General features: G+C 43.2%; 1 protein-coding gene across 1 annotated transcript in view; it reads left to right on the forward strand.

Annotated features, from left to right (window-relative positions):
* The window catches only part of Csgalnact1 (chondroitin sulfate N-acetylgalactosaminyltransferase 1), a 307,224-nt gene that overhangs the window by 259,937 nt on the left and 22,060 nt on the right, over positions 1–25,227 (forward strand). The window contains 3 exon segments of the mRNA XM_042054957.1: positions 7,189–7,405; positions 19,685–19,736; positions 19,738–19,787. Coding sequence (XP_041910891.1) covers positions 7,189–7,405; positions 19,685–19,736; positions 19,738–19,787 — 319 coding nt within the window.

The following is a 25,227-nucleotide window of genomic DNA, read 5'->3' on the forward strand; positions in this document are numbered from 1 at the left end:
CAAATGGCATCATATCTTCCTCTTTAAGACCAAAGGATGCTGAGGTTGCTTTCATATCATGGATGTTAGAAAGAGTACTCTGAACATAGTTAGCACTCACTTCGTTGTCTGGTGACTTTTTCTAGATTGTCTTACCTATACCCAAAGGTTTCATTTATAGTGTGGGAAAATGCAAATCAACGTCTCAGTAAAAGTCTCCCTAGTGACTTCAGCCTACTTAATCAGATGCTAAAGTCAGTCTGTCCAATGTGTAACTGTGTTCTCTGGAGCTGCAGTTATGATACATGTCTCCCCCGCTCTCCCCCAGTGCCCCAGTCACCAGCCAAGTTCTTTCCAGCCTCTTCCTTCCCTTATCTTATCTGTGGCCACCAATGTAGGTAGGACCTTTACCAGTTCCTGTTGTTCTTGGGTAGTTCTTTCCTGAGGATTCCTGATCTCATTTCCTGTCATCTGCCTGTGTCAGGTCATTGTCCTAAGACCTGTTAAAACAGTAAACAGGCTTCTCTGTGGCCCAGGATGATGCAATGCCTGTGGGGATGAGCAAGTGGGTATGTGTGGTCTGGCTTTCCGTGAGTCCCAGCCTCCTTTCCCGCATCTCTCCCACACCTATGTACTTCTGCGCTCCGTTCTTGCTCAGCTCTGTCAAGCCTGTCTACCCTGAGGACTCTGGCTTGTGTTTGTTTTGCTGTTTTCTTTAGTGTTCCCTCTGATTGGAGTCTCAGGAAACGCCCACTCAGTCTAACTTCCATCAGGTGGGGATGCATTTCTGTCTGTCATCTGACTGCTCAGGCTGGTTCTGTGATGTGCCTGTCATAGACTTTATCTGTTTTGTTTCCCCTTGTGCTTTCTTCTCTGGCATATACACTCAGAATCATGGTTCTTTCATCAGAAAAAATTTATGCGCTCTCTCTCTCTCTCTCTCTCTCTCTCTCTCTCTCTCTCTCTCTCTCTCTCTCTCTGTGTGTGTGTGTGTGTGTGTGTGTGTGTGTGTGTAGTAGTAGTAGTAGTAGTAGATGTGTGCAGGTGACTGTGACTGTGGTGACTGTGACTGGGAAGGCTAGAAGAGGGAATGTGAGCCACTGGAGCTGGTGTTACACTGGAGCTATTTGTTGTGGAAACTGTTAACTGAACTCAGATCCTTTAGAAGGCCATCCTCTGAATCTCGACCTTGTTCTTGGTTAGCAGCGTCTCTTACAATGTGGGGTGGGTGAGTCCCACTTTCCCCAGCCTGGCAGTCAGAAGGAAAACTTGATGCCTTGCATGGAAAGCACTGGAATCTTAAATACACCTTTGTTGTCTCCTTATTTTCTGATCCAAGCAGGCTTATTGTGGTAGAAGAAAAACAGTTGCCAGTGCTTCTGAGGAAGCAGGAAATAATTTTAGCTAAGCGAGGTTTCCAGACAGTGTGGGCAGAGGAAGAACTAGATATCAGATTTAAATTAAATCTGTGACATGACCAAATACACTGGGAGGAAATTTACAAAGGTGACTTTTATGAGGTCTAGCAATGACATGCCATCTAAGGGGATTGCCTAGATATCTGCAGTAGCAGAAAGCAAACAGGGGAATAGCATCGTTTTCGAGGAAATCCTTCTCTGCACGCAGCTGATTTACTTCCTGTGCAGTTTGGGTAGCGTGTGTTCCTCCAGAGTCGCTCTAGAGTTGGCGAGAAGCAGGTGGACAGACAGTCTTTAGAGGCAGTTTACACCGAGGGATTTTGTAATTTGTGATTTCTAAAATGCAGCGCTCTGTTGACAGTTCATCAGAATCTGTTTTCTCCTGCCTGTTACTGATCTTCCTCCCCTGACGTCAGCTCTCTGTACTCACAGCCTCGGCACCTTTGCGTTGAACCAACCTTGGGTTGAAACTACTCAAAAATGATTGCAGCTGTACTGGGCATGTGCAGACCTTGTCATATCATTAGTCTCTAAACAAGAGGAGAAACAAATATTTACATAAAGGCTGCTCTTTGAAGGATTATGAGCAACCAAAATTATTTAAAGCATACAGGTTATATGTAAATTTTGTGCTTATTTAATATAAAGGATTTGAGACTCCTCCTCATAGGTCGGTACCTTGTGGGATCCTAGAACGTCTTTGTAGATACAGAAGGATGACTGTAGTCTTCTTTATTTATTGGAAAATCGTTTCCTCCACAAAACCCATGCTTTTCAACATTCACTGCCTCCATGTTTCAAAGGCTGGGGTGCAGCTTCTTCAGCAACTGTCAGAATTACATGTGATGTGAAGAGAAATCTGAGCACAAGGATCACCTGTGAGCAGGGACGCCAAGGGCGGCAGGCTTCTCCGCCCTCTACGCTCCATATTCTGACCCCAGGCAGTAGCTCCCCATGCCCCCCCCCATTCCTCTACTCCAACTGTCACTGTTGTGTGCGAAGTGACTCCAGGGGGAACCAGGGAACCAGAAACAAATGGGTCTTTGAGATAAGCGATGGCTTCTCAGGGTCTCTGTGTGCTCATATGTCTGGACCAGATGACTTCCACATCCTTTTTCATTACTGGGAACCAAGAAAGTGGTTTAGTAAAGGAACGTTTAAGGACTGTGAGAAAAAATGTCTGGAAGATGAGCGATCACTTTAGATTGAGAATGCGGCAGAAAAAGTCCCCCGGGGAGGCCCGTGAGATTAGAAAGACCAGGAGGGAGAAACAATTGGAACTTGGTTGCCTGTGAGAAAGTGCAAGATCTTCTCAGAGGAAAACCGTGTGGTGGAAAACTCACATACCATTAACGACCAAGAGCAACTTTCATTTATTTGGTTCAGTAATGCTAAGAATAGTCACATAATTTAACAGTCATCACCACCATTCTTCTCCAGGATAATTTTATCTTCCCAAACAAAAACCTTGGAGTTATGGCTGTATCTCTGTGTCAGTTTGCTTTCCTAGGATATGCAGGGCCCTGAGTTCAATTCCTAGCAGTACAAAAAACAAAGAAAGCCCACAAGCATATCTATGAACCAGGAACTCCTCATTTCTCCCCCACCTGACTTCTGGTCACCCTCATTCTACTCTCTGCTTCTTATTTTGACTGTCTGGGTGCCTTGTAGAATGACATCACACAGTAGACATACTGTGAGACTAACATCCTTCACTGAACACAGTGTCTCAAAATCTACTCTTGTCGGACGAGTCAAATTACATTCCCTTCTCCTATCGAATGCTATCCCATTGTGTGCATATACCGCATTTTGTTTAGCCATCTCTCAATGGAGATGTGGATTGTCTCTCTTAGCTGTTCTAAGCCATATGGCTGTGCTCATATATTTAATTCTTTGAGAGATTTCCAGGGTTTTTTTTCCACAGCAGCTGCACCATTTTACATTCCCACTGAGAATGCACCGGGGTTCCTTCTAGATTCTCCATGGAGACAAATGGCTACATGCCTTCAATCTAAATCAGCTTGACTGCAGCCCAGACTACACCTGCGGCAATGACAAAATGTTCACTTATGACAACAGATGGGTACCAGACTAGGAGGGTCTTGAAGCCTGGGAACCTGGCGAGGCAAGGACAAAATGGTACTATAAGCAGCTTAAGGACCAAAGGATGCATGTGGTGTGAATCGAGACCTGGAGGCCAGGACATTGATTACAGCCAGCTATTAAGGTTAGAGATCTGGTTCTTGAGAATCCTGGGTTCTAGGTAAGAAACCTGGGTTCCTAGTAGGAACACTGGAAAGGTGGGGATGAATCCAGAGAGAGTGAGTGGGATTCTTGAATAAAGAAGGTGTTCACTGGTGAGAGGTTTGAGGAGTTCTGCATGGACTCAGCCAGCCACTCAACAATATCTTAAGTGCACTCATGTGGAGTAACAGCAGGAAGTGGTACATCCCTTATCTTTTGTCATCTTGATCTCCATGGTGACCAAAGCACGTAGAGATGGGAAAGAACCAGTTAGCCAGTGGTCCTTGGCCTAGAAAGGAACAGGCTTTGCAGCACGGCTGGGAGTGTGGCTGGATGGTAGAATCCTACTTACTCTGCATCAGTGAATCATGGGTTTCATCCCGTATTGGGGGAAAGGGACAGAGGGAGGGGAGGGAGTGTGCATTCAGCAACTATGGAACTGTTTCCTTCCTTCACAGGCTGCACCCTTTTAGCTGTTGGCTACAGAGCTGGATCCTGAGTAAGAAATAAATGTGTTAGTCTGTTTGCACAGAGAGCTGAAACACCAAACCCAAAGTAAGGAATGGACTGCAGGCCCCTGGACTGCAGGCCCCTGGACTGCAGGCCCCAGAGGTGTGACTAATCAGGATCCAAGCTGGAGGCACAAAGGTCTTGTTTTTATACTTAGTTTGCATAATAGTAAAAGGACTATGTTATGACATCCACAGTTAGTACATCTTTTATCTGGAATGATTGACACCAGACATGTTTCAGATTATAAAGGATTTTAGATCTTGGAATATTTGAAGACATTTTACCAACGAGATCAGAAAATATTAAACTTAAAATGATTTAAAATGCAAAACTTAGGAGCATTGTTTAGACTTGAGTTTTGCATTTTGAGTTTTCCAATTAGGAATGCCCAGGCTGTATAAGAAAGGTGTTTGTGTGTTTTTTTCTGTGTTGGCTACATGTCATGCTAAAAAACACCCTCGCCTCTGAGTGTTCCTGTCTGATCCTTTGTGCTTTGATTACTGATGATTGCACAGAGCACAGTGCTCCATTAGGTGCTGTCCTCTGAGCTGACAGGATAGAGGGCAGTGCCTTCACATGCAGTTGTGCAAGGGTGTGTGCTTGGTGACGGTGGCTGGGTAACAAGTGTGAACTCAGTGTGGTGGTGAGCAGTTTGGGGAAGAGTTTAAATGAGTCAGGTTTAAAATAGATGTAGTTAAGGGGCCTAAACTCAGGTTTATAGTGATGGTGATAATATAGATGGAGATCTAAGCATGGGCACCCACCCCTGTCTTTTTTATATGAGCTCTGGTGATCAAACTCAGTTCCTCTTGCAATCAGTATTCTATATTCCAGGACCCCTATTCACCTGTGTGTTTTTATCTGCAAGTTAACCTGAACACAGCCTTTCCCAGGTCTACGGCTAGGTGGGGAAACTGTACTGCTGACACAAAGTAACTAAAGCACTTGTCAAGGCTCAGCCACCAACCTTAAGGACCTTTTGAGTGTGTAGATAAACCTCTGTGACAACTGGACTCCCGTGCGAGTCAACGGGGCCTCATTTGGACTGGGTGAAGAGGTTGTAGACTAAGCAACTGCTGTAGACATCTTCAGAGGCCTGTCTCCTCACTTGGGACTAAGTGCCTAAAAGAATTAACAGACTTTGAGGTACTATTTGATGTTTTCAAAAAAAGCCCTTAGAGCCCCCAAAGAAATAAACCTCCTCTCTTCTTTGACTGGTTGCAGAAGGGTACTGAGTTCTTTCTGAACAGGAGCTCAGTCATTCTCCTGGCATCCCTGACATTGGGGGTATCAGAGCAGGACGCCCCATTGTGATACCCCAGGAAGCAGCAAGGGCTTCAGAAGAGAACCAGTTCCTTCAGCCACCCTTGCTCACTGCTGGTGCACTGTGCCCATTGGATGACTGCGGGAAACGAGGCCACACTGAAAGCTCACTGTACATGACTCTTCTCTGCACCTCAGGGAGATCTAAACTTTGCATGAAATCACAGAGGCTACAAGGCCAGAGCTCTAGGATGAAAGAGTTCCTGAAAGTCAAAATAAAAAGAACAGACCGTGGCACTGTGTAGAGAAGATGAGTGTTTCCCTCAAAAGAAACAAAACAGGAGAGTGGGGAAGAAGAGATGCTCTCAAGAGCTGTAAGTCACCGTCAGCCAGGATTTCCCCCCAGATCCTTTTCTGTAGCCAAGCAGAGACGAGGAGGGACATTTTCAGCTAACGTGGGGCTGAAGAATAAGACATGGAATGGGGAATATGGCATAAATCAAAAATAAAAGCTTTTCTCTGAGTTTGTTGAATGTTACTAACTTTTGTCTACCTTTAAGAAAAACACCCACCCTGCTGGTAATCTTAGGGAAGAAAGTGGACCTAGGGAGCTGATTGGTTTTCTATATGGCAGTTCTATCAGGTGGAAGCATCCCCTGAGAGATGAATGAGATGGTCAGGCTGCATCTTCAACCTGACAGATGACACTCGGTGACTTTGGACTTAATACAGATGGAAGGCAGCGTGAACTTCCTGTTTCTCTTCCTAACATGCCACGTTCCAACAGCACTGACAGCGAAGGGAGGGTAAAGATGAGGGCAGCATGCATATATGCTTTCCTATGCACCCAGCCCTGTGGGAACCTATTGGTAAACACGCCAGCTTTTGTGGTGGTGGTGCTGGAGGTTGAGCCCAGGGCCTGGTATGCGCTGAGCGAGAACTCTATCACTGAGCCACATCAGCGATCCACTAAGTAATGAAGTTTGGCCTTGAACTCACACTGTGGTCCAGGCAAGCCTTCAACTTGTGATCTTCCTGCATCAGCCTCCAGATTATGCCACCAGGGTGTTGTTTTTCCTGTGAGGTAAATGAGGCATGAGAAAATAAAATCGTTTTCCTCAGTATTACCATGGGGCCCGAATGTTAACATAGGCTTCTGGTCTGAGTTTTTCAATCACACTGCTTAGAGGCAGGAAGGTGGGAGACTAAACATGATGTGTGCCTGCCATCACACTGGATACTTCGAGCATCATCTTGATGCTTCTGGGAGTTTAGGGTGGGAGGGGCATGTGTTTATAGCCTATTTTCTTCCAAGATGCTCCACAAATTGCTATAGTTGTTTCGTCAGAAATGGATATGATTTCAAAGAGGTAATTTTAATATACAGTTTTAAATTAAATGAACTGTAATGTTCACATAATAATGCTATCATAAAATGTATACAACAGCAGTAAAGAGCACACCCTAATCTACATTATATTGGACTTTTTCTGCATTCCTAATCATCTTTCTTCAATGATCCTAAATATATAAATAGTTTGGTATCTAATATTACAAGCATTCCCTGTGGCTTTAAGAGAGTTTCATAACTGATTTTGAGACAAATATGTCTTTTAAATATTAATTATATAGTTTCAGTTTTTTAATCATGGAACGTGGAAATCCAGTACTAATTTTGAAGACATTTGTGGTAGATCTTGGTTATAGAACAATACTGAATAGCCAGAGCTCACTTTCTGAGACCATCTTTTCTTGTTTTGCATTGCAGGGATATACCGAACAGAAAGGGATAAAGGCACTTTGTATGAGCTCACCTTCAAAGGGGACCACACCCATGAATTCCAGCGCCTTGTCCTGTTTCGGCCCTTTGGCCCCATCATGAAAGTGAAAAAGGAGAAGCTCAACATGGCCAACACGCTTATCAACGTTATCGTGCCCCTAGCGAGGAGGGTGGACAAGTTCCGGCACTTCATGCAGAACTTCAGGTTTGTTCATTTTGCAGGGGGCCCTACTCATTCCCTGCCATCGCCTGCCTTTCCCCTGCCATGTGCAAAGGTGTCTTCTCTTCCTTTCCCCTGCCACGTGCAAAGGCGCCTTCTCTTCCCTTCCACTCAGTTTTCTTCATACAAAGTTTGCCATTCAAATTTGTTTTTCCCTAAAGCAATTAAAAAATCCTTGCTTAAGTGTGTTTTCCTTAGAGGGAATGTCTAGGAAGGATGGGCAATCAACAGCCCTGCAAATGCCACCATCATTCTGACTGGTGTGTGTGACCTTCAGTTCTGACTTGAGCCTGGACTCCCCAGACAAAAGTGAGATCCTCAGAGGCCAGCAAATGACCTTCCGAATCATCAGGAACAGGCAGGAGCTGGCTGGTGGTGATGGAACTCACATCAGTGATAACTGAAGAGAGAGGCCCTGGCTCAGCAGAAGACCGGCTTCATTTGATGTCTCGCGTCTTGAGCAGATTGAATCACAGTCTATTTCCTGTTCTAAGCTGCCAGCCCAAAGGGACTGGATTTAAAACTGTGGCAGGAAGGCTTCAGGGACTCATCTTTATAGGCACTCAGAAGACCTTTATCCCAGGGTGCACTGGCAGAGTTGGTGTGTACGTGGCAAGAAACCCTCTACTGGGCAACAGTGGGTCTCATTGTTTATCTGTGGAACCCACATATAGGCCGAGGTTAGCCAGCTACATGATTTAGTTACCTTGATTTTAGAAAGCCAGCTTACTTTATCCAATTACAAATCTTGAAAGATTTAGCTGATTTTTTAAAATCTCTTTTTATTAAGTTCACAGTACTAAAACGTCAGTGGAGTTCAGTAGAAGAATGTGGTAGGTAGCTCTCAAAATTCTCGCTCAAGAGCACAAGAGGGATCCTTTTGTAATTAAGTTGCTTGTATCACGGTTGTTATGATTCTTTAAAAATGCTGCAAGCTCCCCAGAAGCAGTAGGCAGCAGAAATGCTGCAGGTCCCCAAAAGGTGATAGCCAGCCATGTGGCAGCAGGAAGCGGGCCCTGACAGCAGCCAGTCCCAGGCAGAGATGTCTGCCAGTTCCTGAGCTGTGGCTGGTCCCAGGCAGGGAGACACGTGGTGGGCGGGCAGGAGACAGAGACATGGATAGACACATTATATAGAATGATGTTGAATATTTATTCAGGGTGTTATGGAGGGGGAAGGGAGAAGGGGGGAAAGAGAGAGAGAGAGAGAGAAAGAGAGAGAGAGAGAAAAGAGAGAAGGGGTAGAAGGAGAAGAGGACAGAGTGAGAGAGATGGGGGTGGAAAAGGGAACAGAGAGAGAAGCCAAGATGGCGAGTGAGGGAGGAGCTGCAGGGAGTGGGCATGGCTTGTCTCTTAAAATGATGAACAATCATAACATTCTCAGCTCTTTCTTATAAAAAAAAGTGGGAGATTAGATACCACAGGTTGATGGAATTGGGGCGGCAGATTCTCAAGACTGCTTCTGGCTTACTTGTGGGCATTGTCTTTGGGTGGAGGGAACCTGAGAAGGCTGGGTGCTTGCCACATCCTGGCATAGCTGGTCTCTTTGCTCCTGTCCGATGTTTGTGGCATAGAAATGTCTGGTGTCTCTTATACCTGATTAAGGTATTGGCAGAACAAAGAACAAAGTTAAATTAAGGAAAAAAAGTTTTTAGGACCAGGGAATTCAGGGGGATATATCTGACCTGTTTAAGGTGGATCCTTTAATTCGGTTCCCTGGAACTCACAAGAATTTTTTGGGCTTGTGAAAACAGAAGTTTTAGACACATACATTTTATAATGACTGTGACATATTTTTGTACAATGAAAAGTATTTTTAAGACTATGAAAGGCAGTATAAGAGAGAAATTTGATCTGAAACCTGTTTGGTGAGGTTGTTTTTTTTTTAACCTGGCAAAACCTCTCAGCTATCAAACTGTATTAGAGATCTTTGAGAAGAATAAGATTTTACTTGAGTTACTGATTAAAAAATGACAGAGAACTTACTTGGTTGGCACCCAGAGCTACTCTTTTAGGGTCCTCCGTTGTCACTGAAGGTCACATTTGTCTTTTGCTGTTTAGTGCAGGGCCTGCCAGACTCCAGAAGATCCTGTGGGCTAAGAAATCTGTAGGAAGACAGGCCTATCTTGACCTGAGCAGCTAGACTGTTGATTCGAGCGATTCTGTCCATGTCAGGAGATCTTCAACTTAGATGAAAGGCAGTTTTGCCCTGTGTAGATGGACGTTGTTGTGTGTCCATTTGTCTTCTGTCTTCTTTGGAGGAAGTAGAGGTGCTGCGATGGAGCCGAACCTATTTCTTTTTTCTATAAAAAGTTTTTTAATAATTAAATTTTTAAATATCACATTCCCCAGATCTCTGAGCAGGTGAGGGCTGTTTATTAGGTATAACTACAGTATAGAATCTGTCTGGAGAGTTGGGTCTGAGCTTGACTGTACTGGCTCTTAACAGGTAAGATTTACACTCATAAAAAGACAGAAAGAAGAAACTGCTTGCAATAGAATGTTAATGGCAGAACTGACAATAGTAGAGAAAAGCTTAATATATTTTAAATGAGGGTTGGATTAAATATAAGGCATTTTTGTGAGAGAATTAAAAGTATATACCAATTTAAAACATGAGACTTATTGATTTTATAGTTTGAAATGAGATGTAATGAACAATTATTATACACAGCATGTCGCTGTGCAAAACACATGTAACAGAGTCAACAAGAGGAATGTAGTGAAAATCTGGAGACAAGGCGGGGTGTACTTCAGTAAAGATGGGAGAACCTGGTCACCTGACCTGGCTCTCAGTGAAGAAGGCAGTAAGGTCACCCATGTAATAAAGTTAACACTGGGGTTGATCTGGATAGGAGCGGGGAGTAATAGATGGAGATGCTAATAACTGGAAACAGTAGAGGAGCAGAGGAAAGGGAACTGTAATCAGAATTTTACATGAGAAAAAATGCTTTTCTCAATAAAATGGGGGAAAAATTTCCGGCCAATTAAATTTTTAGACCCAATTGCTTTGGCCCATAAAATTACCAGGAGACTATGTAGGAGACTATTTATTAATGTTGGGCTGTTTGCTATGATGTCTGTTCCAACTTCAGCCCGGAGCATGTCAACTCTGGTTGACACTGAAGACTATACTGTGGGTGATTTTTTACCCTTTGCCCATTGTGTACATTACATCAACACTACCCAATATTTTATAGTTTGTTTTAAAATCCAGGGCCAGGGAAAAGGCTTATAGATAAAAAAAAATCTTCCTGCACAAGCTTGATGACCCGAGTTCACTCCTGGAGTCCTCATAATGGCAGAGGCAGAGGACAAAGTCCACGGAGACGTCCTCTGCCCTATACACGCTGTCTGCGGCAAGCACAACCACATATATTATGTCTACGCACTTAATAGCATGGAATAGCATTGTTTAAAAATTCAATGAAAGATCATCTTGGAGTTTCTAGTTTATGATAGATAGTTAGCTTATAGAAATGATGTTTGAGCAATGTAGAACAAAACAAGGATAGATTATTTTAAACGCAACCCACAGGTAAACATTATTTAAATTAATTTAGTACCATTTCATATGACCTTTCTTAACATATATTTGGTGGAAATAATAGTTCACTATCATTTATAGTATTAGTTTTCATACTGCATGAGATATCTTACATGTTGCATTTCTAATAAATTAAATTTTACCTCCTTACTATTTGTAGTAAAACCTGAGTATGCTAGAAGGGACTGCCAGGCTTCTAGCAAATGCACTTCACTCTGAAGAGACAGCAGCTCATAAGAGATCTTTCTCATGCTGAGAAAGTTACTCACAGAACAAATTATGATTGGGATTTTAATGCCCTTTAATAATATTTTATGTATTACCTCTGAATTGTCTAAAGAATCGCAGCAGGAAAAGAGAGTCCACACATTCCATATGCTTTCCTTCCTCCATGATTCCCTCCACATTCCAAGCTTAGGCCTCCTATGTTTTTACCTAGTTGGGGGATGCAATCCTTAGTTATATTTTTCAAGGGCAAATATTCTGTATGTAGATTGATTTGTTGCATTTATCTAGTTTCTTAAAATGACACCCCCTATCCTTCAGTTCTTGGTTGTGTTTTAATGGGTAAGTAACACGAAGACACCATAATAGCTTAACACAGACTGTCTTTGTAGTGCTAACAGGACAGGTTGGGCTGGGCTCAAGGGCTTGGGAGTACACTTTACTGAGGATTTTATAGGCTTCTTTTAATCATCGAATGATGCCAGGGAAATGTATTAAGAATCTTTCATTTATCTCCTTTAAAAAGTAACTTTTGCATCAAGACCAGAAGAATCCCTCTAGGGGATTCTTGAATTGAATCATAGTAAAGTTAATCAGGAAATTATCTCTTCTGGTATTCAGTGCCTGGGATATAGTTGCTAAGCTGTCTTATGAACTCTTTTGTGTTATAAGGCACGTGATGATGGTTTGAATGAGAATGGCCTCCATAGATTCATGTATTCTGATCTGGTTTGATCCCTAGTTGATGGAACTGTTTGGTAAAGATTGTGTAACCCTTGTTAGAGAGGTCATAGAGGTGGGCTCTGAGGTTTCAGAAATAGCTATGTCATGCCAGACCTCCCCCCCACCGTCCACGCTGTCCTTTCATCCATCCCTCCCCCATCCCTACCCTCCTTCCCTCATGCCTATGGATCAGGATTAAGCTCTTCAGCTACTGATCCAGGCCTGCCTGCTGCCATGTTCCCCATCATGATGATCAAAGACTCTAACTTTCATGAACCATGGTCCCCCATAAACTCTAAACTCTTTCTTTTATACGCTGCCTTGATCGTGGTGTCTCTTCACAGCAATAGGAAATAAGTTGATAAAGGGTTTTTATGGTTGATGGATGACTTGTTCACTTCTGTGCTACATGGGCACAATTTGTCTATTTCATAAATGTTTCCATTTATTAACATCTTCATTTTCCTGTGCATATGTGCTGTGTGTATATGGCATATGTGTATATATGTCTATGTATGTAGGTGTGTATATGACATATGATTGCTATGTTCTATTGTATGATGTGTATGTATATGGGTCGTGAGGTGGTGTGTGACTTGTGTGTATGTATGTGTGTGTGTGGTACATTCATGTGAGTGACAGAACACAGGCCCATGTGTGTTCATGCAGAGACCAGAGTAGATGTCTTCTCTATTGCTCTCCACCTATTGCCTTGAGACAGGGTCTCTCATAGAACCCAAAAGCTTCCCCTCCTGGCTGGAAGAGCAGCTAGTGAACTCTGGGGATATGCCTGTCTTTGCACCTGCAACTGCTGGGCTTACAGTGATGTGCAACCATGCCTGTGTTTTTATTGTGGATGCTGAGATTCAAACTCAGATCTTCATGATCTCAGAGCAAGCATACCTACTCACGGGTCATCTCCAAACCGCCTCTCTGCTTTTAAGGGCGTTTCCTTACCTGTGTGCACGCAAACCTCTTTTTGATCTTTTACGAATCCACCCTCTATCTTCTAAGACACTTCTGCTTGCCTTGACATTGATTTATCTCCTGAATATACACTGTGCCTGAACTCTTATTTTGTTTTCAATTATGAACTTTGAAAATGAATTCATATTTTATGAAAGTGGAACAATTGTAAGAACGTTTCTTTTGCTTGATCCCTATTTCCTTTGAGACTGTATTTTCTTTTTTACTTTGAATGCCATTAAAAACTATCTCTGCCTTCCTTTGCCCTTCTTCCCACACCTCTTTCTTTCTCTTCTTGCCCCAAGGGTGTGCTTGCTGTGCTGTTTCACAATCAAAGGCTTGCCCAGGCTTCTACCTCATCTGAGAGACACTGTGCCCACCCCTAGCTGCATTTTGAAGGCAGAATATTATTCTGTTGACTTCTGTAAGGTACAAGAGCAGGTGGAGAAAGAGAGGTTAGCCGGTGGCTGTGTCCCTCTCAACTGTGGCATGGTATGGAGCTTTGCTGGGTCACCTTCTTACTCAGGACTCAGCACCACTCCTGGGAGCCACCTCACCACTCACAAGCCAGAGCTACGCAGATGCTTTCATGGGTGACGAGCTTGAGAACTGATATTTCTCGGTCGTGCTGTTTTAACAAGGTGTTTTCTTTGGGGGCTTGATAGAAAGTGCACAGAAGCTCTGGGGATGGAAGTAGAGACAAAAGCCGTGGGTTGGGAAACAACACAAACTCATCAGTGTGTGCTCATTTTCTGAACTTCCCAGCAGACAACGAGAAAAGGGAAAACAAGGGCCAGTTTGTATTAGCCTTCATAGTTAATGAAGAAGAGCCATTGCTGGGTGAGACAAGCTTATTTCCAGCACCAGACCCTTAGGGCTTTTATTTAAGAGGTAATGGATGCTGGGTGGTGATATTTCTGACATGCACAACAATTACAATGGAAAGAATTGGGTACTTCCACCTTCTGACAAAGAATCAAAAATCTTGCTTTGCCCTTTGGGGCCAGTATAGACAACTCTCGTCTTGGCGGTGCGGGGTTTCCAGGTGTAAACTCATCTTGGATCCTGGAGGCCATGGCTGATGCTTAAGAAGGCTCCTTTGTTGCTGCCATCAGGTTGGCCTGCATATGAAACCCGGAGTCCTCACCTGCCATTTCATCACCCGTGAGCATCCTCCCATCCCTTGGAATCACAGGGTGTCTGGGGCTCCCAGAGGAACTCTGCTGAAGTCATGTTTGCACGTGCATCTTGGCCCAGGAGCGATTGCCTTAAACTGTCTCCTCTTCTTTGCTTTGGTTAACCACCTCATTTTGCCTTTGAAGCTATCTCACATTTGGCAGTGGCCACTGAGTTTCTCCCATCTGTGTTATGGATTCTAGGCTCATCTGTTATTTCATCATTTCATCGAGTGCTTTGTTTGATATCAGTAACACTCAACACAATTGCAAAGCTGTGGATCTTCAGATGGTTATCTCTGCCCAGCCCAGTGGGAGGTGGGGGCTTTAATGTGTTTTTTTAAACTTTTTTTTTCTGTTTCTTCCAAGTTTGTTTGCTTTTTATTCTGACTCTTCCAACTGGATTGGACCCTTTTTCTTGTCAGGTTCCTCTTCAGACTGGGTGGGTTATGTTTGTTTGAATGTCCTTTGTTTTCCCCTGGCTTTTCTCATCCCTCTCAAAGCATTCTTGGTGTTTTAATGTACTACCAGGGACATCTTCTACTTGACTTTCTTTAGAAATTTTCTCTTTCATCCCAATTGGGCCTAGAACCTTTACAAAGGCTCTGGGAATTTCTGGGGAAAAAGTTAAGCGGGGATTCTATATTCCTAATTGAAACAATCCTTCAACATTTGAGTAAGCTAATATTACTGACTGAAAGTCCTCCAGCCCTCAGGATCGTGACAGAGGTAGATTCCTGTGTCCTTTCTATTCCTTAAGGAAAGCATGCTATATATATAGTACAGTAGTCCACTTTCTGCTCCATGCCGCAAACCCGTTCCTGTGAGTCATCTCACTACTCACAAAGCACAGCTACACCAAGAAGCTTTCTTAGCAGACGAGCTAAGAAATGTTAACACTTCATCTGTCATGTTGTTTCAACAATTGTCCTCAGGGACCTAATAGAAGAGGTGTTTAGTTTGAGCTCTAGGTCATATAGCAATGTCTATTCAAGAGAGGAGAAGATGGTTCATTGGAAGAGTGGTTGTGTTTTCTGGATTGCAATGAGAATCGGGAAAGTTGCTTGACTGCAGACCAGAATCCACCATCACTCCTTAGCAACAATCAGAACAGCCAAATAATAGAATAGTAGAATTCTCTGTTAGTTCACGTTGGCAAAGGGATAAGGGAAAGGATGCACCAAGCCCAACACAGAACGCGATGATCAAAGCAAATGCCACAGAACCCCAGGAGTGCTCTGCTCCCTCTCCAGGATGGAATCTGTTCCTTACAGCATTGCCATTCCTTCATGGCTCAACACTTTCCTGCCTGTTGGCATTGGTAGACTGGGGGCTGATGGATTGCTGCTGCACGGAGCACTCCACTTCCTCATAGATTTTCCCATTCCTGGTCATTTGAGTAGAGACTGACTTAAAAGAGTAGCAATGAGATTAAACCTTTTCTTGGCTGTGAAAATCTTCTGCTTCTTCTCAGCTGTGTAGAGCTCATTCACCCCTGATGCCCTCCCCTCCCCTTCCCTTCCTCCATTCATCTCTCCCCTCACTTTTCCTTTCCCTGCACTTTTCTTGCTTTCCCTTCCTCTCCCCCCCCTTACCCACTTCCCCTTGTCCTTCCCCCTCCTTTTCTCATTTCCTTCCCTCCCTTTCCCCTTTCCATTTCTCTTGTTTCGTCTTCCTTTCTTTTTCTTTTGAGACAGGATCTGGCTTGGAACTTCTGTTTCCCAAATGCTGGAATGATAGGCTTGGATCACCATGGCTAGCACACCAAGGTCTCACAAAGCCTAAAGTAACTCCTTCCAGTGGCAGTGCACCCCCCCCCCACCGGTGACGTAATCTCCTAATATCATCACACGGAAAGTCAAGCTTCCATCACATAGATTCTTTAGTCGTGAAAACCACAGTATGGTGGTTCTCCAGACCTCTCAGCCTGGGATATGGAGGCTGACATTCCCCAAATTCCTGACACAGTTTCCTGCTGTTTCTCCCGCAACACAAGATCACTAATGTTCCATGACTCTTCCAGTCTTTCCTGGTGTCCTCAGTGTGCAAGGACATGTGTTTAGCACGAACTGCTAGCCTAAATGTTATGGAGGAAGGCAATGCCCCTGCTTCTGGTGCAGCTGCCACTCTCAGTGCCTCAGAGGCTGCTGCTGTCACTGTGCTCACCGTCAGTGCCCAACCCCCACTGTGCTTCCACTGCTACATCAATTCTGCTGGAGTCCTGGCTTCCACAGCCAGTGCACTCTGTGTGATGGTGACCTGGGGAAGAACACAGTTTAAAAAAAAAAAAAAAAAAAAAAAAAAAAGCTTCCTAATGAGTATGTTTTTTTGTGATATAAAAACAGAATTTTCAGTTTCTGGTTTGAGGTCAAGGAAACGATCCTGTTGAGGTAACGGGAAGTGTTTATGGACACGATGTGCTCCCTGAGAGGGGCTCAGGAGGCTTGGGTTCCCATGCAGCCGCAGTGCCCCTGAGAACACACTGACAGCAGCGGGCCTATCATTGCAGTCGTACAGACAGCGTTGTCCAAATACAAGTAGTTAACGTCGTAAAGCTAGAAGTCTGTGTGCGGCTGAGTTGGTCATTTACGATTTCCTTTAACTTTTATTTCTGAAACGAAGACATATCTGCATGTGGGCATCTAACCAAACATAGTCCCATACACTCTCAAGGGTGAAGTAGTCAAATGGGCAAGGGTTGAGAAAAAGCACAAACCATTCGGACAGTAGTCATGGGCTCCGCACAATCGCATCTCGCATTCTCGCATTCTCGGGGAGCATCGAATGGTTCCACTGTAGGCAACTTGAGTCCGGCCTAGGAGGTAGGAAACTTCTTCAAAGGCAGACACACCAATCCTACGTGTTGTTTCAGATGCCCTGGGAGAGTCTAGCATGTGGTATATTGTCAGCAAATGCTTGTTGGGTGAATGAAGAAAAGCATCCACACACACCTGCAGTGGAGAGCTGGAGACTGACAGCAGCGCAAGCTTGGATCTGCCTTCCTGAGATCCCTGACCTGGCCATTTAAGCTTGGGCCTGACCCTCTCCCTTGATTTAAAAACACCAAAGAGCACTTTTTTTTTTAAAAAAAAAAAGCTACTTCTTTCTTCTCTTCCTTTCTTTCTTTCTTTCTTTCTTTCTTTCTTTTTTCTCTCTCTCTCTCTCATTTATTTTCATTTGAGACAGGGTTTCTCTGGAGCTTTGAAGGCGAAGGCTGTCCCGGAACTAGCTCTTGTAGACCAGGCTGGCTTTGAACTCACAAAGATCCACCTGCCTCTGCCTCCCGAGTGCTGGGATTACATAGGATCAAACTAGACCCTCTGAGTGTGGGTGACAATTGTATGACTGGGACAGACTGAGGGGCTACTAACTGTGAGACCAGGATTTATCCCTACTGCTTGTACTGGCTTTTTGGAAATTAATTCTCTTCGGATGGATACTTGTTCAGCCTAGATATAGTGGGGAGGGCCTTAGACTTTTCTCAAAGCAATGTGCCTTACCCTCTCTGAGGAGTGGATGGGGGTGGGCAGGAAGGTGGAAGGAGTGGGAGGAGGGGAGAGAGTGGGAACTGGGATTGGCATGAAAATGAAAAAAGATAGATTTTTTTCTTTTTTAAAAAAATAAAATTTAAAAAAAGGAATTCCAAAATAAAAAACTAAAGACTGAACTAAAACCACAGAAAGTAAAACTTTATTTAAAAATAGTATTAAAAATTAAAATACAAAAGCAACCAGATCAGTAAACTTCAAGAAGAATGAAGAAAACAAAACAAAACAAACAAAAAAACACAGAGATAGGCAAAGATACAGAATACAGAATACGTAAGGCTTTGATTCAAGCCCAGCAGGTGACCTGCTCCTGATTCTGGGATGGTTCCCCTGCATGCCCCACACACACTCACACTGGGATAGGTCCCTTGCATGCCCCCCCACTTACATTCACACATTTTCAAAGCATAATTTCTCCAGCACTTGACTCGTGTTCTTGATTTACTTCCTCTTATCTGGCAGGATTGGCAAGGGGACCTATGTGCACAGAGTCAGAAGCACACCTACAGCCAGGCTGAGATTTACCTGCACCTCACTTGGTGTCAGGGTGCCTTTCCCTTCAAACCCTCTTTTTTCTTGATCCCACCTTTTTGAACCCTTCCCACCTTCCAAGTCCCAATCCAGCCTGAGAACTGCATGCCTCCAAAGTTCTACTGTCTGATGACGTCATTTGAGATCATTTATCTGCTAATACCATTTTTCTAGGGCAGGAACCATGTTTTCTGTTGTTCTAATGTTTCCCAGCAATCCCAAGAATGTTCTCCCTTTTTGATGTTATAACAACAACAAAAAAAACCCTCACAATTTGAACTCTGTAAGTAGGGCCAAGATATTTCTGGAATCTATGGCTTGGATTATTGCATGAATGTCAACAGTGGGAGGAGGGCATAGAAAATACCAAACACATTTCCTTCAAACTACCATCCCACCGCGAAATCCATCTCCTGTTGGCTCCCAGGAACCACCAGTTCACGTTATCTACCTACTCGCAAACTCATGTATAGAAGCATGCCTGCCTGTACACATAAAGATTACGTGTGTATATATTTACATTTGCATGTATGCACACATACAGTTACACACGCGTAATTTGAAGAGCAAACCCTCAGAGAAGTGAGCAGCTCAGCTAGACCTTATGTATGAAAGAGTAGAACACAGCGAGTAACACATAGGCTTTGGTGAGGATTAATTCTAGACCAGTCAAGAGCCAAAGACCTGGCCCTGGGAGAGCTGAACCAAATGGCTACTTTGTCAGGACCCTGAGTCACCAAGTGCTGGGATGATTGATTATAGTGGTGCAATGGGGCGGTAGTGGTTTTTGTGTATGGAGATTTTGCTATCAATAGGTAAAGACTCTCTGCAGGGACCGTGGGAATGATCAGTGTTACGTCATACTGTTAGACTCCAGGATCCTCTCCCCAGGCCTTGGCTCCTTCCAGCTGTACAGAAATCTTTTGATCAGAACTTTAGGCCTAGGGTTTATGTGTTCTTACTTCATTAGTTCTTGGAAGTGAATGATTTCTTCCACCTGTCTGGAAGGGCAGGGAGCACACGGTGCTGGCAATTCCTTGCAGTCCTGATGACACTAGCTTGCTTCCAAGCTTCCTCCCAGTCCTGAACCAAAGATTGAGGGTTTACTGTGGGACCATTTGGGAGTGAAGAACTGTGTTGTTTGTCCTACACCAGGAATCATCCACAGACAAGGTTTCTTGTTTCACCTCTCTGGATGTTAGGTTTCTCAGGTGTACACAGAACTAATGTCTTATACACCCAGAGACTTCCCAGAACCCTTCCCAGGACAGCCTGAGCCCCCCCCCACACACACACACACGAGGGGGGTATTCCAGGCACTAAGGAGTCACATCTGCATATTTAAATTCAATAGTTTTCCTGATAAGATAAATAAAAATTGACGTGGCCAATCAAGGTCTTCTTTCTGTCTTGTGTTAACAATTAAGCCTCATTACACTTTGCAAAAATAAAAAAAATTGAGGAAAAGGAGAAGGAAGTTGGGGGTGGTGGTTTATTGTCCCCCTGTATATGGGCAGACAGGACCAGACAACATGTGTTTTGTTTTCCAGGGAGATGTGTATCCTAGCAGATGGGAGAGTTCATCTCACCGTTGTTTACTTTGGGAAAAGAAGAAATGAATGAAGTCAAAGGAATACTTGAAAACACTTCCAAGTAAGTACTGTCTGTTTGGGTTTCCTTTCCTTAACAACAGGATACCCGGGAAAGTTCCTTGTTGGCTGCTAATAGGAGAATTCAGAACCCCCTCCCTTCCGCAGGAGGACCACCCTGTCTGGCTACGGCTTGTGTCTGGGTGATGAGTTTGACAGTAGACATAAAACTGCCCTGCTCGACAGAGGTGTGGAGTAATGGGTTCTGGGAGCTCATGTAAACTGAAAGCTGTCTCTCAGCAACACAGCTCTAGGGCTGTCATGTGTGCAGAGTGAGATTTGGTGCAGCGAGCTCCAACTCAGCCACTGCTCCATAGTCTGAGAGTAATACTCAGGCTCAAATCCTATCCATGGAGCAAATGTCTCACCCTTTAGCGTCTTGGCCTTCCATTCATCATTCATTAACAACATCAGGAGACACCAAAGGGGTGGCCGAAGCAGGCACCTTGATTAAACCCATCCCAGTTGAACAGAAATGACTTAATCCAAACCTTTCGGCCTGGGGTTATATGTCTATAACTCATTGATCAGTTGCAGAGCATATGAGAAGTCTTCAGAAGCAGCAAGAATGGATTGTTTTTCTTTCCCTTCAAGATAAATAAGCCATGGCACCTTGACGTAACTGCGGCGAGGCCAGCGGTGGTACTTACTGCCGTGTTCCACATTTGCTTGTCACAACAGTGTGCAGACGTGGCTTGGGAAGTTCAGGTAGATAGCTTTGATATATGCGAGGCTTTTGGCGGCTTTAATAGCACTCTGTGGCGGCACGAGTCTGAACAGGCCCGTGTGGTTTAGATATAAACAGGACTGTCTGTTTTGAGGTTTCTGGGAAGTGGTAATTGGATGGCAGTTGCAGGATAAGCTTCTGAGATGGAGAACACTTTCTGTGTCGCTCCGTGCTGTTACCAGAGTTGTGTTAATGGGCACAATTAAATTTTCAAAACATCCTGAAGGCAAAGGTTCATCAGCTGTTGTTCTCAGACCAAATACCCACCACATCTGTTTTCATAAATAAAGTTAATTGGATGCAAGGTCTGTTTTATTCCATGTTACTTACGGCTGTAAGATTCACAAAGCCTAACAGTTTACTAAAGGAATAGGAGTTAAAAGTGGCAAAGGCCTGTGTGTGTGGATCATCAGATGGAAGAAGAAATAATTGGATACTCTAAAAGTAATTGAAATAGAACTCTCTCAGGTCTAAGCATTCCCATACCTTTCCTTCTCGCTCAGCAGTAGAGAGCACAGATGGTTAGGACCTCATGTTCTCTCCCCAATGGGTAGGTGTAAGCATCTTTGCCAATATCCATTCCTAGACAAAATCATTTTTAAAGTCTTCCAGCTGCCTCAAACCAGGCAATCAGCATAGAAATGTTTTGTAAGAAAAAGTTGGTGGCAAAGTCCCGAAGGGGCTGCACCCTGAACTGCAGGTAACTGCGTTATTCCAACAAACTTTGTGTCTGTCCATGCATGTGACTTCAGGGTGCTAACAGAATTGGCAAATCTTATTCCTATTGGGTTTGGCACTTTTTTCCTGTCTCAAAGGATGCTGGGACATTTGCTGATGGTTACGCAGATCGGGTTTTATGGAAACGTGGCCAGGCTAGTTTAAACATGCTATAGGAAATATTCTCTCTAAGGACTGGAAGGCTTCCGTACTCTAATCAACTAAGGTCTTCCCAGGTTACTCATGTCATAAGCAGTGATGCCACAGGACATTGACTAATACATTTGTGTATTTTCACAATGTTCAAATTTATTGAAAATCAGTAAATTCATATGACTGTAATGCTTTTAAGATTATTTTTATAATATATATGTGTATATTTTGCCCTGTATATATTTATGTGTATTTTGTGGCGTTCAGAGGTCAGAGGATGGTGTCAGATCCTATGGAACAGGCAGTTGTAAGGAACCACAGGAGTGCTAGGAATTGAAAGCCTGGGTATTCTGCAAGAGAAGAAAGTGCTCTTAAACATTGGGCCCTCTCGCCACCCCATGGTATCTATTGTTCAGATAATCTAGTCTACCTGGTAATCTGACTGGGGTAAAATATATGTTTCCTTTATTTTAATCTTTAATTTCTAATATGAACTTTTAACATCACAGAGCATATAGCATGCAGTAATCCATTTATATGCATATATAGTGGTTACAGAATGAATACAAGAGGCTAAAGCAGACTTTAAGAGGTTTTAAAAGTGAGCCAAGAAACGTGTAAGTAGAGTCTACATGCACAAGACAAAAGCGCACAGTACATAAGATATGATGTTGTAGGAGGGCAGGTGGTGGGAGGTAGAGAGTTAGGTTTGGGAGTGAGGATATAGTCAGCTTGTGGCGGGCAAAAAGGTAGAAATTGCTCTGAGCAAGAATGATGGATTCAAGTCTAGGCTGGAAGGAAGTAGATGAGTAGGCAGTCAAGTAGGCGACATCAACAGCCATAGACAGAGCCCAATCTAAAGACCTCGAAACACAAGTTTGTTCTCAAAGGAACGATAGTACCAAGGTAATTATTGGATTTGGATTTACGATAACACACAGACATACACATGCACGCTTCTGCCTGCGGCTTTCTTTTAACATCTTCACTGTTCTTGTATGGTGGTAATAATATTTGTTCAACGGCATTTTATTTTCAATTATTATTTTATGAATGATCTCAATGAATATTTATAGCAACTTTTGGTGCATCTTGTATGTGTGCTATGCATATGTGTATGCATTTTCACATGTGTTTGTATAGGTAGATGCACACATATGTGGACACCTGAGGTGGACATTGAACATCTTCTTCTCCAGTTGCTCTTTGCCTTATCCATAAATGCAGATCTGTCACCGAACTTAGGGCTAGAAGTTTCTGAAAGTCTGCTTAGCTGTTCATTCCTGGGATTTTGTGTCTGCTTCCCACTTGCTGGGACTACAGATGGGCTAACACAGAGCTTCTGAGAATCTGCACTGTGGTCCCCATGCGTACGCAGCAAGCACTTTACCTGCTAAGTCAGTCCTAGGTCCTTTGACCCTTTGTGTCTGTCTTCTTGAGATAGGTATTGTTATGGGTCCTGTTTCCTAGATGAAGAAACGACAGCTCAGGGAGAATGTCTCTGAGGCCTTCACTCCAGCCGCGTGAGAGAGCCGAGTGCCCCCGTGCCCTCCCAAGATCCATAATTGTTAGTTGAAGCTAATGAGATTTGTAATCAGGCTAAATGACATTCACTTCATTTGGAGATCAGTATTGTAATTAAAGTGTTCTAAATCCAGCTAAATGTAAACACTTTAGAATATCTAAAAATATGGCCCCTGTTTAATGACGAGTTGCAAGGTTTTCTGTTCTCTTTCCCTGAGTTTATACTTCCTCAATTGAGCTTTGTGCTTCAGCTGATTGCTACAGATTGGTGCTTTGCAAACTCTGGTTGTGATTCATTAGAGGGTTTCAAAATCGATTCAGTGGGCTTAGCCAAGTGTTTTTGAAAATGGAATAGAGTAGGGTACAATTTTCAGAATGAATCCACAGGTAATAAGGCGATAGATGGTTTCATGAAACACTCATTTTATTGCACATGCCTGCATGCATGCATATGAACTTGTCCTGAGAGATGCAGGCAGTTGTTCCTTTGTAAAGACTGTGGTTAAATGTTTACAGGTCACTATAACAGAAAACGACATAAATTACTTCCAAGTACCTGATCCTTGATCTACAGATTTCCCCAGGATTCATCTGTGCTCAAATATGCCTAAGCTTTGGTTAACCTTGGATGCTTCCTAACATGCAGGATTCTTGGACCCAGCCCCAGATACTAAGTTGGCAACTCAGCAGGCTTGAGTTGTAGCCTGAGAACCAGCGTTTCACAGTTTCCGTGTGCACTGCTGGGTCTGGCCATGGCTCACTCTGAGAAGCACCAGCCATTTGACTGGAACTATATAAGAGGATATTTTAAAAAAAAAAATTGTAGCTTGTAGTTGAATTATCATGCATTGGCAAGTTCATCTTTGTCTGATCATGGGGACACAGGCGCATCTTTTGGAGGAACCATCCCTGAGAATTGAGGCATTAGCAATGAGGATGGGGCACTAGCTCCTTGGGTAAGGTGTCTGCTGCCCAAACCAGAGTTTGAATCTCCAGCACTCATGTAAACTCTGGGTGTGTTCATATGTGTCTATAATGTGGAACTGGAAGGGGACCAAAGACAGGAGGATCTCCAGAGCTTATTGGACAGCTTATTTAGCCAATCAGTGAGCGCTAGCCTTAACGGGAGATCCTGTTTCAAAGGATAACATGGACACCAATTGTGAAAGACACCCAACAATGACTCCTGGCTTCCATAAACGCACACACACAAAGATTTAATCCAGATAACCGAGGGGAGAATTAATGTGTATATCAGGTAAGGAGGACCACATGCAAATTCCTGCCCTCTAGGACAGCTATCAGCCCAAAGTCAGAAATCACAAATGCGATTGGTATGTGAAAAAAGAAAAAGTTCAATGGTTCTCTAAACAGTTTAGTACAGAATTATCACCTAAACTAGAAATTTCATTCCCATGTAAATCTGAAAATAATTGAAAATCAGCATTTAAACAACTGTGTACAAACATTCGGTGACAATTATCAATTTGAAAAATGAAGACACCCCAAATGTCTATTTTGAGTTAATCTTTTATCCAGCCACTTCACTAAAGGTGTTTATTAGCTGTAGGAGTTCTCTGGTAGAATTTTTGGAGTCACTTATGTATAATATCATATCATATGCAAATGGCAAAAGGTGGACTTCTTTCTTCTAATTTGTATCCTCTTGACATCTTTTAGTTCTCTGATTGCTCTAGTTAGAACTTCAAGTGCTATATCGAATAGATATGGAGACAGTGGACTGCCTTGTTTTGTGCCTGGTTTTAGTGGAATTGCTTTTGAATTTCTCTCCATTTAATTTAGTGTTGACTATCGGCTTGCTGTGTATTGCTTTTACTATGTTTAGGTATGACTCTTCTAGTCCTATGTCTCCAAGACTTTTATCATGAAGGGGTGCTGGATTTTGTCAAAGGTTTTTTCAGCATTTAATAAGATGATCATGTGTGGTTTTTTGTTTGTTTGTTTGTTTTATCATTTGGTTTGTTTATATTGCAGGTTACATTGACAGATTTTCCTATGTTGAACTATACCTGCTTTTCTGGGATGAAGCCTACTTGTTCATGTTGGATAATCTCTTTGATGTGTTCTTAGATTCAGTTTGAGAGCATTTTATTGAGTATTTTTGCATGAATGTTCATGACAGAAATTGGTCTGTAATTCTCTTTCTTTGTTGAGTATGTGGTTTGGGTATCATGGTTACTGTGGCCTTGTGAAAAGAATTTTGCAATGTTCCTTCTGTTTCTATTTTGTGAATATTTTGAGGAGTATTGGTTTTAGTTCTTCTGTGAAAGTCTGGTAGAATTCTGCACTTAAACCATCTGGT

The sequence above is a fragment of the Arvicola amphibius genome, chromosome 4 (assembly GCF_903992535.2).
Source record: "Arvicola amphibius chromosome 4, mArvAmp1.2, whole genome shotgun sequence".
NCBI classification, from domain to species: domain Eukaryota; kingdom Metazoa; phylum Chordata; class Mammalia; order Rodentia; family Cricetidae; genus Arvicola; species Arvicola amphibius.